This window comes from Triticum aestivum, chromosome 3B, assembly GCF_018294505.1.
Source record: "Triticum aestivum cultivar Chinese Spring chromosome 3B, IWGSC CS RefSeq v2.1, whole genome shotgun sequence".
NCBI lineage: Eukaryota > Viridiplantae > Streptophyta > Magnoliopsida > Poales > Poaceae > Triticum > Triticum aestivum.
Genome location: NC_057801.1, coordinates 199,002,367 through 199,016,324, shown reverse-complemented (window position 1 = coordinate 199,016,324; position 13,958 = coordinate 199,002,367). Strand labels below are relative to the sequence as shown.

General features: G+C 44.4%; 2 protein-coding genes across 3 annotated transcripts; both read right to left on the bottom strand.

The window, feature by feature from the left end:
• Positions 1 to 333: 333 nt before the first annotated feature.
• On the bottom strand, positions 334 to 4,264 carry LOC123069343 (ras-related protein Rab7). The gene is made up of 7 exons (XM_044492174.1): positions 4,011 to 4,264; positions 3,883 to 3,909; positions 3,685 to 3,784; positions 1,322 to 1,468; positions 1,154 to 1,234; positions 918 to 1,063; positions 334 to 764 (listed from the first exon to the last, which is right to left on the bottom strand). Exons 1-7 carry the CDS (start codon positions 4,061 to 4,063, stop codon positions 695 to 697), a joined length of 624 nt encoding a protein of 207 aa, XP_044348109.1. The 5' UTR covers positions 4,064 to 4,264; the 3' UTR covers positions 334 to 694.
• An 836-nt stretch (positions 4,265 to 5,100) lies between these two features.
• On the bottom strand, positions 5,101 to 10,727 carry LOC123069342 (proline-rich receptor-like protein kinase PERK1). Of its 2 annotated transcripts, XM_044492173.1 has the most exons (8): positions 9,916 to 10,725; positions 8,031 to 8,531; positions 7,310 to 7,396; positions 7,134 to 7,204; positions 6,770 to 6,846; positions 6,442 to 6,589; positions 5,752 to 5,913; positions 5,101 to 5,614 (listed from the first exon to the last, which is right to left on the bottom strand). In XM_044492173.1, exons 1-8 carry the CDS (start codon positions 10,442 to 10,444, stop codon positions 5,294 to 5,296), a joined length of 1,896 nt encoding a protein of 631 aa, XP_044348108.1. In that variant the 5' UTR covers positions 10,445 to 10,725; the 3' UTR covers positions 5,101 to 5,293. The 2 variants fall into 2 exon arrangements, with proteins under 2 accessions (XP_044348108.1, XP_044348107.1); XM_044492172.1 differs by having other exon boundaries at positions 7,134 to 7,396; positions 9,916 to 10,727.
• Positions 10,728 to 13,958: the final 3,231 nt, after the last annotated feature.

Here is a 13,958-nt window from a genome sequence, read left to right as displayed (position 1 = left end):
TTTCGGCACATGCATGGCGCTGGCGGGAAAGGCGAATCCAATAGTTCAAATGGCACACAGTGTAGTCGAGTATGTTCTCGCTGGAGATGTCGACAACAGAAATCAACACAAACTGTAGCACTCATTGAAAGTGAGCGTGATCCATCCAGAAATTTGATAAATGAACACCATCAGGGACCTACACAGCACATAAGAGTGGAATCTGCAAAGTCCAATCTTGTGTCACATCATTGCAGCAAACTACGGCATGAATACACAGAAATGAAAATCGTAGTGGCTGATCCATACATACTCCATACCATGGAAGAAGGGAATAGAAAAGAAAAGGATGGGTAAAAGAAGAACCATATATGGTTATAGATTTGGATCTACCATCAAAATGGTTAGAACAGGAAACCAGGAATGTTGGGCCGTTCTTCTGTACATTTACAATCTTCATAAATATATATTTGATCTTTCTGAGATATGTACGCACCACGACAACCAAAACCTCGCAAAAACTAAAAAGAATGCCAGCTCTATATCATCTAACGCTCATAGAAAGAATCAGAACTTACGAATGAAATTTCTCCCATCTCGCTGGAAGGGAGTGAATACTAGACAACCATATGTAGCAACCGATACAAGATAGCAGCTTTCAAACTAAATATATATCAAACTCCGGAAGAGCACCGACACTGAGGATCCGTATCTTCTAGCATTCACAACCTGACGAGCGTTGTTGCCTTCCAGCACCGCCCATGTCGATTGTATCAGGGAGATATCTACAAGAATTTAGCAAAACATCAATATAGTTAACATACTGTTAGTGCATCTCTGTGTTGCTATTTCGAAATGCCCTCCACTCCGAGGAAAATAATCAAGTAAGAATTCTCCTTTTGCGTATACAATGCATCCACTGCAAGAAGTAAGCTTACATATCTTCTTCAGGTTCATTCTTGATGGCATTCCTTGCTATACACTCGAAAGCTGCTTCCACATTGAAGCCTTCTTTAGCAGACGTCTCAAAATAAGGGATGTTTCCCTTGGAAGCACACCAGGCTTTAGCTTTTTTCTCAGAAACCTGAAATACAAACAATCTCAAAAATATTATAAAGTATATATATCAAGTGAAAGCAAGAAAAATAGGCACTTTGTCGTGAAGAATACTCACAGTCCTGCTGTTACCACCATCAACATCAATCTTGTTTCCAAGTAAAACAAAAGGAAAATTCTCTGGATCTGACGGGCTAGCCTGCAACAGGAATGACGGGCCAAACTTTCAGTATACCATACATATTGCAGTACATTTGATTGACCGGCAACTAAGCAAGCTACTTACTTGAATTAGAAATTCCTCACGCCAGTTGTTGAGTTTTTCAAATGACTTGGTAACATTGACATCATATACAAGAACACAACAGTCAGCTCCCCGATAAAACGCCACACCAAGACTCTGAAAACGTTCCTGTCCTGCCGTGTCCCATATCTAAGTTCCAGGAAAACGAACATGCGGTAAGATTAAATGTGAGTGGAACTATTGTTTCACAAGGAACAAAGTAGACAGATGTACATTCTAGTGTTCTTATAAATTAATCAGGCCATAGATATACGTAATGATTAACTACCTAGGGTAGTGAAGATTTTGGGGTTACTTTGCTTTTTTTGTCGCAATAACGCACACGATCCATGCTTCATCGCAATAGAATAAGACACAAAGCAGCAAGCACTACAAAATGAAGGCTTTTCACAGCAACCAAAAACAATATACACGCAAAAGCAGAACTAGCAAAAAAAACTATAAGCTGCTAGGCCATTTGCACTAGCAAAAAAAACTCAACCATATTAAGTGTCCGGTGAATGTACACAGAGTTACTTCACTGAATTGTGCAATATACACAATTTAAGTAATAGAATCATCGGACTGATATTAACGAAAACGTAACAGAATGTTGTTCATATTCGTTTCCAGCTTTTTTAAAGACAGTACAATTAATTTCACTTGGAGTCAAGATTATTATCTATACTTCAGTTCATTTCATCTTAGAAAATATCTGATGTTATTAACTAGTACTCACAGCCATCAGATAATTTGTAAATCAAGTAAAATAGCTAAAATCAAATCAACCAGCATACCAAGTTTTTTTTTAACAGGCATACCAAGTACATAGTTTGAATTGTATAACTAAAAAGACAGCGGTCTCCAAAAAAATCATTTGTTTATGCTTATTCAAATAAACTATCCGGTGGGGATAAAGAGACAAATTTCTGAACCTCAGGTATAGGTATAAATGAATTGTTTAGCTATCCCATATGGTCATATCCTTGATTCAAATATGATGAATGAGAGATGGGCCATAGAGAATGCACTGAACAGGCTGCTTCATTGCTGTCCTGTTAAATAGAAAAGATGGCAGGGTCTCTGAACGTTCAATACTCTAGTCCAGATTTAAGAAAGTTGAGTGCCAGCAGATAACAGCTCAACAAAGTAGTTCATTCCCAGTCATAAAAATCTGGAGATTTCTTAGACTTAACCAAAGCAAGCAAGTCGGTACATGGTCCATAAAGTTCGAGAAATAGTACCTATGTGTTCATCAATTTATGACGATCACAGTACTGGAGGATTTGGGGCGCATCAATTATACTATATGTAACAGAGTAACAGAAAGAGACCCCAGAGTATGATAAAAAAGGATAGGACCGATGGCTACAATATAAGTAATATTGCATAGCTTTTTAATAGTAACTCACATTACTGAAGCCACAACTTTGCAAAATTCATGTTTCCTCTGGACTTGGACAGGTTTTATTTTTCTTTGTTCATGCATATAGCGTTGGGCCACTGGAAGTGTAAGACAGCTTTCTCTCTGTCTTAATGCACTGACATGCAATTCCCCTGCATCGTTTCTAATTATTATTTTTTCCTCTCAACTACTCCCACTGTTCCTAAATATAAGTCTTTTTAGAGATTCCAGTAATGAGCGAATCTACACTGTAAAATAGGTCTATATACATCTGTATGTAGTCCGTATTGAAATCTCTAAAATGACTTATATTTAGGAACTAAGGGAGTAGGTCTCAGTCCTCTAATCCTTGAGAAATTGTAATATAGAGGTAGTGCAAACCAAGTGGACAACTGAACTAGAGCTGAACTGATGTAATTTCTTATGACATAACGTGCCTTTCGATTGGGTAAGGAAAATCTACCCTACAAACAATCCAACCATCTGTAATCTCATTAACCTATCCAATAAGCATCTACCAGGCTACCAGCAGGATGTTTGCAAAAGTATATCCTTTCGAATTGGGTAAGGAAAATCTACCCAAAAAAAATCCAACCATCTGTAATCGCGTTAACCTATCCGATAAGCACCTACCAGCAGAACGTTTGCAAAAGTACATAACTCTATAATAAACCAAAAATGTGGCTTATGTTGACCTGAATAACTCAGGAATCAACCTTCTCAACCTGTCTGTCATAAACAAACTGCAGAGTACAAGGGTCCTAGTTTAGTACTGCCACTAAACTTGATCATCATCGGACCTATTCAAGAATTCAGAACACTAACCAGAGAATGAGAACTTTGCGGTTTCACGCAAGTGTCACATACTCACATCTCTAACAGCATAGAATCCGTTAGTGTTCAAGATGTAATACACCCAGAGCTAATTATCCGTTTGTGAGTAGTAGAATGAATGAAGAACCTGTAGAGTGAAGAGGCGGTCGTCGATCTTGACCTCCTTGGTGAGGAAATCGGCGCCGATGGTGGCCTTGTACTGGTTGCTGAACTTGTTGTTGACGTACCTGCACACCAACCAACCACCCAAATCGTTCAAACCCCCGCACAGGAATAGCCCGAATTAGACGAATCAGACAGGGCGAGATTGGTGGTTCGGCCTTACTGGTTCATCAGCGACGTCTTCCCGACCCTGATGGCGATCATCAGAGAACACAAGCGCACAGGTTGATCAGAGGACAGCGGAAAATCACGCAAAAAGGAAGAAAAAAAAACTGGGGAAAAGGCGCGCACCCGCTGTCGCCGAGGATGATGACCTTGAGGAGCATTCGCCGGCGCGACGCCATGGCCGCGGATCTGGGGCGAGGGGGCGAGCGAAGCGGGGGGAGGGGGCTGAGGAGGAGGAAGGAGATGGGAAGATTTTTGCGCTGTGTTGTGGTCTGGTTTGGCCTTTGCTTTGCTCGGGGATTGGTGTGTGCGCGCCGTTGTCACGGAAAAGGAGAAGGATCGGTTTTGCTGGAAGGCTTCGCCGCTCCGCCTCCACCTGTATCTGTATGTTTGGATGGACGCGTTGCCGGGCGGGCGAATTATTATTCCGTCGATTTTTAGAGTGGCGACAGACAGACAGACAGCAGTATTGTTTCATTATTTGTCGTCCATGATAATTAATTAAAAAAATAAGATTGATTGGGACAGGCAGATTTAGTCCAACTGATGGCTCTGTACTACCTACAAGTATGAGCTTGATCATTCAAATTAAAATTATTATTGTACGCGGTTCATCCGCGTCCGAGTGACACATATGTGCATGTGCACACGGTGTCTCGAGTGCCCTACTGCCGACTTTTTTTTTCTATAAAGAATGGAGCAATGTACTGCCCGAGTCCGACTACTATCTGTAATCTCTTTCGTTCTGCACCTACTACTACAGATTTTGCGAAGAAAGATAAGCTGGAATGAATGCAGGCAGGGGGCGTTTGGTTTGAGGGCTAAGATCGACACACCTAATGTTTGTTAGCTCCATAAGAACATTGGCATGTACTAATGGAAATGCCGTTGAAACTCAACGGTCTTGCATAAACCGACCGGCACCTTTCGTCAACAGATTCTGAATGCTACTTGGTTTTATCTTGGAAAAAGTATTATCATGTTCATATCATATACGCTAGCTAACTGGAACGCAACCGCAGCTGCATGATTGCAGCAGACGTTGGGATGCTTCGGCTGCACCAAAAACAAATACAGCCTGGTCCAACGAATCCATGCCTACTGTATCTCCCTGGCTCTTGCTCTGAATCCAACAGCATCTCGTTAGCCAGTTAGCTTTCTTCCAAGCATGACACCGAGTTCAGACGGCCAGCAGCCAATGTAATGATCACGCATCTCACTGGAAATGCAAGTAGAATTGCGTCGAGTTGGTCAAGACAAACAAAACTACCATATGTCTCAACAACAAAAAATCATTTTTTGTTCGTTGCAGCCAAGTCAGATGGCAGCTTATGTGAATTCAGCTATGCTGTGGATTTACAAATGATGTGCTGAGGTTAACTCTCTCCAACGAAAGGGAAAGTGGGTCATCATCTCATGGAAGTCTGGCTCTCGACGTCGCCGTCGTCTCTCTTGGTAGTCCCCAACTCCACCTCCTGCGTCTGCCGATGACCGTCGCTGCTCTGGACGGACGGGTCCTGGCGCTCGTGCTCGTCGCTGGACGGCGTTAGCTGGCTGCTCTGGAAGCTGCTGGTGCCGAGCGCCATCTTCCTGAACTTCTTCAGGTCCTCGTTGTACTGGCTCGTGTCATACTCGGAGCTGGCGTGCGATCCCATGAACCGGCTGTGGCCAGGCCGGACGCCTTCGTGCAGATCGTCCAGCGACACGTCGCCTTCCAGGGCCCGAACAACCTGTTCGTCACAGAGGATCAAGGTTAGCTTAGCTCTGTCTAGGATACAATAGCGATGAGGTCGAAGTAAAGGGTGATGAATTTGTGTCGACGAGATGAGGATACAAGGGAAGAAGAGATACCGGTATAGAAATGTACCTGGCTCATGCGTGGACGTCGCCGTGCAGAATGGCGTACGCATGCGGCTGCGCAGGCGATCATCCTTGCCATCTCGTTATCACTGAAGTCGATTCCTAAGTGGGGATCCACTAAAGCATCGTGATTACCATCCTCGAGTGCTTGTGTCATCAAAGGCCTTGCCTGCAGGGAGAAAGGAAGATGATCAAACTCAAATAGATGGGTTGAACATTGACAAAGAAAGGGACAGACAGATGCTCGTTGAAGAGGCACAGAGTACTCGGCATCAAAAAGTTGGAAGATGGTAAACACTGTGACAAGAATAAATACAACGAGTAAAATATGAAGTGCAAAGGCCAAGGCACCTCATACAGAGAAAATCGAGTCCATTTTAGCGAGGAATAGCAAGTAACTTATGAAGGAATAGATCCCATGGTTGTTAGTTAAGTAGTCCAAGAGAGCCCTCAATGATATAATTGGAATTTAGTCACAGGATTAATTACAGTCAATCTTATCAAGTCATAAACCCTTAGGGGGTGTTTGGAAGAATGGTATTTCATGGTAAAGTTTTGGCATTTAAGTCAAATTTGAAGTAAACACAAAACTTTACCAAGAAATACTCCTCTTCCAAAAAGACCCATAGGACTAGAAACAACAAGAATGAATTTGACCCAGCTAGTTACAGAACGGTGGACAACAAATTTAACTTACCCAGTCAACCAAGCTGTCATCCATATGCGCTTGTTTTGAACTTACAGGACGGCGCCCAGTTATTAACTCGAGAAGCATTACTCCAAAAGAAAAGACATCTGATTTCTCAGTTAGCTTGCCAGAAGAAGCATACTCTGGTGCAAGGTACCTAAAGGGAAAACCAAGACTATCAGGGCAGTAATTTTCATACAGCAGATCTTGCACCTTAGCAACATGTCAATTTCTTACTATATATATCATCATGATTGATCTCATTTTCAAGCATTTGAGATACTGCTTCACTGTCCCGGAAAGCAAAAAAATAGTTTCACTGGAAGATCGAACTTACCCAAATGTGCCCATTACTCTGGTGGAAACATGGGTGTTATTATCAGAGGTTAACTTTGCAAGTCCAAAATCTGCCACCTGTAAAAAAGAGGTTTGCTTACTGAATTACACGTCCAACAGTTTTGTATTAGTAGGCTGATATTAACTATGTTTATGATCCCGCAAGAAAAACTATGTTTCATGATGATTGGTTAGACATCAGTTTATCAAAACTGTAAACCTTAGTTTCTGAATTTACTCATATCAACCACGGACATTCAAGATTTTACACTACACTAGCAGCTAAACTTAGTTGGGACCAGGGGAAGAAAGACGGTCTCAGAATTCAAGTAGAAATGAAACAAAAAGGAAAATGCGTATCATACCTTAGCTTCACATCTGTAATCCAGAAGAATATTTGATGCCTTTATGTCACGATGAATGATCTTTGGATGGCCTACGAAGTACAGAAATAAAATCATGACAGAACAGCTACATACCTTTTTGAACGTGAAAAAGAAAAAGAAAAGCATAACGAGTAGGTATGTGTGTGTGAGCTCACAGTCTTCGTGAAGATACGCCAATCCCTTCGCAGAACCCAAAGCAATACGTAGTCTTGAAGGCCAGTCCATAGTTGGTCCACGCCTTCCTGAAAAAGAGGTGAAAAATAACCTGAAGACATTAACAAATGCTCAAGAGAATGCAAACCAAATGAAGACAGAAGATTTTTTGCACGACAGGAGCTTCAGAGCAATGTTTTCTGAATCTTCAAGAAAAAGGTAACCAATAAACCTGGAAAGCATTGTCCCTTTCGGGTGGTAGCAAAAACAAAGTTGTATCTTCCCAGTTTGACAAAATCGGCGGAAGTTATTAAAGACTGAAGAAAAGGTGGCGATAAAGCTGACATGTTCTGAGATGGGTTTGGTTGTGCTTATTATTACCATTGAAGAAACTCTCTTGCAGTCATGGCATTTCATTTTCTGAACAATGTAACTGGTTAGATTGTCAATTTACGCGAACAAGGTCTATTTTTTCATAGCCAAAATAATAGTTTAAATCATTTATTATCACAGGTTTAACTTTGTAAATCACCCGGATATTTACTAACCAACAACTCATACAGCAACTGGTAATGATAAACTGGCAATAGCTAGGATATTTATGGGTACAAAATATGGAACCAAAAAAACAAAAGATGACATAGTTCACTTTCTCGGACAAGATTAAAGAGCAGTCTGAAAGAGAAGAAACAATCATGATTGAACCATAGTGAGAAACCATACCATGTAAATGGAATTCTAATGTGTTATTGGGAACAAACTCATAGACAAGCAACCTCTTGTCTTCAGAAATGCAATAACCAACTAACGTCACGAGATGTTTATGATGTACTCGGCTGATAATCTCAACCTCTGCCTGGAACTCACGCTCTCCCTGCCCACTTCCATCTCTCAATTGCTTAATGGCAACTTCTGTGCCATCTGGCAGCACCCCTTTGTGAACAAACCCAAAACCACCTTGCCCGAGAAGATTAGCATCGGAGAATTCATTGGTCGCCACGGCCAACTCTTCATAAGTAAAAGTGCATTTCGAGAAGCTGAGGGCGTTGCCAAACGGTGATTGCAGGGGTCTGTTCTCACCACCACCTGAGAAATGTGAACCCGAACCACTGCTGTTTACATTGACCGGAGGAGGTGGCGGTTTAGAGGAAGGATGTGAATTCATCTTCACGACATGATCAGGGGGTGGTGGAGGGGCATTATGCTGCCACCCATATTGATCCCCTGCAGAAGAACAAGAATCGTACTTAAAGATGAGAGTGATTCGTGTTGAACAATAACAATTACAAACGGATTCCCTGTTGCAAAATCTAATAAACAAGAAATGATTGCACGAAGTTTAAGAATGAAGTAAACACATTTTCAATGCTGATACTAAGTTGCTAACTCACTTCGAAAAGGAGGACATACTTTCCCTCACAGATTTGCCTTGTATAAATCAGATTCCATGAAGAAGAATGAAAAAAAAATCGGACCTAATGTTTATCATTTTATTCTTTTGTCAAAATTCCCATTAGGATTATCTCAAACACAGATGAAGATTCCTGTGATCACTACCCCATAGTACTACTAAAATTAGCCATATTTAATAAGCATAAGTTAAGACATACTTTCCCTCACAGATTTGCCTTGTATTCCCTCCGTTCGGAATTACTTGTCACAAAAATGGATGTATTTACAACTAAAATACATCTAGATACGTTCATTTCTTTGACGAGTAATTCCGAACGGAGGGAGTATAAATCAGATTCCATGAAGAAGAATGAAAGAAATAATCGGACCTAACGTTCATTATTTTATTCTTTTGTCAAAATTCCCATTAGGATTATCTCAAACACAGATGAAGATTCCTGTGATCACTACCCCATAGTACTACTAAAATTAGCCATATTTAATAAGCATAAGTTAAGACATACTTTCCCTCACAGATTTGCCTTGTATTCCCTCCGTTCGGAATTACTTGTCACAAAAATGGATGTATTTACAACTAAAATACATCTAGATACGTTCATTTCTTTGACGAGTAATTCCGAACGGAGGGAGTATAAATCAGATTCCATGAAGAAGAATGAAAGAAATAATCGGACCTAACGTTCATTATTTTATTCTTTTGTCAAAATTCCCATTAGGATTATCTCAAACACAGATGAAGATTCCTGTGATCACTACCCCATAGTACTACTAAAATTAGCCATATTTAATAAGCATAAGTTAAGACATAATATATTTCTGATGGAAATTACTACTCCCTCCGTCCGGAATTACTTGTCATAAAAACGGATAAAAATGAATTTATCTATAACTAAAATACATCTAGATACATCCATTTCTTGGACGAGTAATTCCGAAGGGAGGGAGCAGTATTTTGATGTCCATGACGCCATAATAGCATGATTAAAAGAGGACCCATCTTGAAGGCACCAGAAAACTGGAACGTAAGTCATACTTGTACGTCATAAGCCAACGCACATTTGCCAAGAACAGCGGGATAATTGCAAGCGACAGCGATGTGACTTGCTAGTGAGACAAAGAACGCACATGAAATCTGTACTGTACTGTATCTGCTCCGAGACAAAGAGTCATGGAGGGTGCACAGCTGCCATCTCACCTTTGAACGGCGGCGGGGGCGGCGGCGGCGGCGGGTGCCCGTAGTAGTGCAGGTGGTGGGGCGGCGGGGGAGGCGGAGGGTGGTGCGGGTGGTGCCGCCTCTTCTTCTTGAGCATGCAGAAGCAGAGCAGGCTGGCGAGCAGCAGCGCGATCAGCCCGCCCACCGCGATCCCCGCCACCGTGGCCGTGTTGAGCGCCGAGCTCGGCGGCGGCGGCGAGGCCTGGGCGGACGGCGTCGGACGGTCGGTCGGCGGGGACGGCGTGGTCGACGGGGGAGACGGCGCGGCGGGCGCCCCGGGGGCCGTGGGAGGCGGGAGGGAGGGCGTCGCGGGAGTGGTGCCGGAGGACGGGGGCGGCGCGGCGGGCGTCGACGGCGGTGGCAGGGGAGAAGAGGGCGGCGGCGAGGATGCCGCTGGCGCCGGCGGCGAAGGGGGCGTCGAGTTGGTAGCGGGCGGAGCCGAGGCCGGGGGCGGGGCCGTGCGGTTCCCCGGCGGCGAAGCCGGGCCCGGCGCGGCGGGCGGCGACGACATCAGAAGCCCAGTTTGCTTACTTGCTACGTACTGCTGCTGCTGCAGCACTGCTCCTAGTGCGGCAGCGGCTTGAGCGAGAAACGGAAGGAGCGGAGCGAAAGATAAGCGAAAAGGGAAGAAGGTCCCGCTTTCCGCCCGCGGTGGCGGTGGTGGTGGGGAATTCCGAGCGGGGATTGCGACCGGTGGCAGTACGTAGCAGCACTAGTTGGCGGCGAGTGGAGCCTCTAATGGTGTGGTGGGTGCGTGGAGGTGGAGCCCGGCGCGACGACGGCGGGAGGAAGGAGAGGGGCGGGAGGCTGCGGAATAAAAGCGCGAGGAAAGGCGCGACAGCGCGGCCGTGGCGGACAAAATTACTGTTCTGACCCTTAAGCCAAAGTAAATCCCGATTTGACCTCGGTTCAAAAAAAAATTTGTTTCTGACCTTTTTCGGTGACGCCAAGGTCCCTGGCGTCTGGGTTACGAAGCAGACGCCAGGGTCCTTGGCGTCTGGCCCCTGGCCCGCACTGCCCACCTGCCCGTTGACCTGCTGACGTGGCAAAGGGACCAGACGCCAGGGACCCTGGCGTATGGCCCCGGTAAGTGGATAACCCCACCGGGAGAGTGTGTGGGTCCCACCCCACACACTTTCCCCAATCCAGCCCGAGCTTGAAGAAGAGCTGTTGCCTCCCCACTCTCTCTCACCCCTCAAGCTCCCCCCTCAAATCCTCTCCAAAAGGTACATCCCTTAGGTGGATCTTTCCATCACTTTGTTGCTCTTGTTAATCTCTCCCAAATCATCCAATTATTTTTTGTTAAGTCTTATTATTTTGGTTGCATTTTATACATGTTGGTGGAACCCTAGTTCATGTTTTCTCCCCCTTATGTTAGTGTGAATGGCTTGGTTAACTTTGATAATATAGTGCTATGCATGGTGTATAGTAGGAATATATGTTTGTTGAGTAGAAAGATTGGGGGTTAGGGTTAGTTAGTGATTAGGGTTAACTTTGCTTAGTGTGTTAATTAGTGATTAGTGATACTTTTGTGGACATCACCAATAATTTAGTGTTGATATGATTTGGATATAATAAGATGTATTTGGATAAACACCAATTCTCATTGAAGTCTTAAATGCATTCATGTTATTTTTAGATGGAGAGACTTGTTAATGTTCATTACATTGACAAGGAGGCATTCTTGAGTAACAATGCCGACACGGGTGAGGAACCATTGGTTTTTGATAGAAGCCCTAGCTATGAGGATGTTGTTGCAAAAGTGAGACAAGTCTTGAAATGGATGGACACCAATGTTGATGTTAAGTTAATAGGAAGGTATGATGTTGGAGTTGGAGCCAAATCTCGCTTGAAAAGTATGCCTATCACCTCGGATTTGCATTGGGATGTATACAAGGAAAAAGTATCCCAATCAGAAGACAAGTCACTTGAATTGTTTGCCACCAAGGTTGAATCTCCTCGGTTTACCTTTGATTTGAACCGGCATGTCTCTTCCCCAATGGATGACATGAGCGAGAGGACAATGGTGCCACTTGTTGAGCATAGGGTTGTGGTTGATGCCCCCAATGTTTATCCCCCACCACGTCCCCGTGTACCAACTATCAAAGCAAATGAGGTTGAGTTGTATGCCCCCAATGCTTCTAGCCAACCACCAACTAGCCAAGCAAATGAGGTTGAGTTGTATGTCCCCAATGCTTCTAGCCAACCACCAACTAGCCAAGTAAATGAAGTTGAGGTGATTGCTAGTGACGGAGTAATTCAAGAGGATGAAGATGCTTATGATGACAACGAAGAGCAAGAGGAAGGGTTTCATGGCAATGATGTTGGTGACTTGGATGTGTACATAGCGCAAAAGGACATGGATCGTGACTTGCCTTTTAGGCGTCAATATGCGTATGACTCGGATGACGAGGGTCCAGTTGAACAGTTGGACGAGGATGGATTCACAAAGGAGAAGAACCAAATCCACTAGCATATGCATATATCATCTATAATTCAAAAAAAATTCACAAACTATGTCTATTGGTGGACAACTACAAACATCTAGCAACTACACTACCTACCAAATCATCTATCAACTACAAACTATTTCCTAAAACAAAGAAACCATCTACTAATCTAACATCACCTAATGTGAAATAATGCATCCAACAAAAGAGGGGAAAAGCAAAACAAATTGGAGGGAATGGGGGAGAATACCTCAAAGAAGCTTGGGGGGCTCAGATCCACAACTTTGGGTGGAGGATGAAGTAGGTCAAGGGGGGGATTGGTGTGAGGGAGAAGAGGGGCGAAGGAGAAACCTCCTATGTTCATGCGCCGCAGGGAGGAAGAAAGAGATGGGTGGGTGGGTGGGCTCGGCCCGCGGGGGTTATCCACTTACCGGGGCCAGACGCCAGGGTCCCTAGCGTCTGGCCCCTTTGCCACGTCAGCAGGTCAACTGGCAGGCGGGCAGTGCGGGCCAGGGGCCAGACGCCAGGGATCCTGGCGTCTGCTTCGTAACCCAGACGCCAGGGACCTTGGCGTCACCAAAAAAGGTCAGAAATGAAATTTTTTTCGAACCGAGGTCAAATCGGGATTTACTTTGGCTTAAGGGTCAAAACAGTAATTTTGTCCGCCGTGGCCGGTAAACGTGCGACTACCTTCACGTCACGCGGCGCGGCCTGCCCGCGCTTTCCGGTTCGTCAAATGAGTTCACGAGAATCGCGTTAATTCGCCCCGTCATCTCGAGCCCGCCCGTCGCTGGCCGGTGGGCCAGGGCTCAGGTGGTCCCGCATGTCAGTGGGCAGAGGAGTCCGGGTGGACCCCGCCTCGTCAGGTTTCCCTTGCCGCTCAAGATACTAATCGCGATTACGCGGCGGGATTACACGCGACGGTTGCGCTGATGGCGAAGGCCATTTGCTGGGATATACGGGCCTACTTTGTAAGTGGCGGGGTGGGGCGGGGATTCTCCTTCCAGGCGACAGGTGTGCCTCGTGGCTTGAGGGGGAAGTCTCTGCGGGTGCATGTTAGGAGCATGACCCGTTGGGCCGTGCAGCTCCCTCACAATGTCAAGTAGATTAGTAGTGTCCTGATAAATGGCGGAAAATAATTTTATGAGACCAGGTCTCACGGGTTAGCAGGTGAGACCCATCCTGATAGATTATACGTGACATTCATAAATCACAAAGCATCTATCCCACCCCTCATTTAAAATGAAATCAGGGGGAAAGAGATTAGATGCTTTGTGATTTGTGAATGTCACATGTCATCCATCAGGGCGGGTCTCACCTGGTTTATATGAGACCTGGTCTCATATATTTTTTTTTCATAAATGACAGCTTTCCCGCGAGAAAAAATGGCAGCTTTCCTAAAGCAGTGGACGAATTGATTCGTATAAATGCTTGCGATCAGATCAGGTCGATCGGATTGGATATGTATCCACAATAAAGCGTACCGTGCTTACCGCTTCTGTGAATTGCTGATCGATGATTCCACTGCAGTCGTCTTCTTTATGTTACTAGAAAATTAGTTGCATCACCTTCCTT

What these genes read in the sequence shown, in the direction of transcription:
- LOC123069343 (XM_044492174.1), bottom strand. Translation starts at nt 4,063, where the DNA reads ATGGCGTCGCGCCGGCGAATGCTCCTCAAGGTCATCATCCTCGGCGAC. An exon ending in ATCATCCTCGGCGACAGCGG is followed by an intron (nt 3,910 to 4,010) that starts GTGCGCGCCTTT and finishes GATCGCCATCAG; the next exon opens with GGTCGGGAAGACGTCGCTGA. An exon ending in ATGGTGGTAACAGCAGGACT is followed by an intron (nt 1,064 to 1,153) that starts GTGAGTATTCTT and finishes TTTGTATTTCAG; the next exon opens with GTTTCTGAGAAAAAAGCTAA.
- LOC123069342 (XM_044492172.1), bottom strand. Translation starts at nt 10,444, where the DNA reads ATGTCGTCGCCGCCCGCCGCGCCGGGCCCGGCTTCGCCGCCGGGGAAC. An exon ending in GCCCCCGCCGCCGTTCAAAG is followed by an intron (nt 8,532 to 9,915) that starts GTGAGATGGCAG and finishes GTTCTTCTGCAG; the next exon opens with GGGATCAATATGGGTGGCAG. An exon ending in AGAGTAATGGGCACATTTGG is followed by an intron (nt 6,590 to 6,769) that starts GTAAGTTCGATC and finishes TTTTCCCTTTAG; the next exon opens with GTACCTTGCACCAGAGTATG.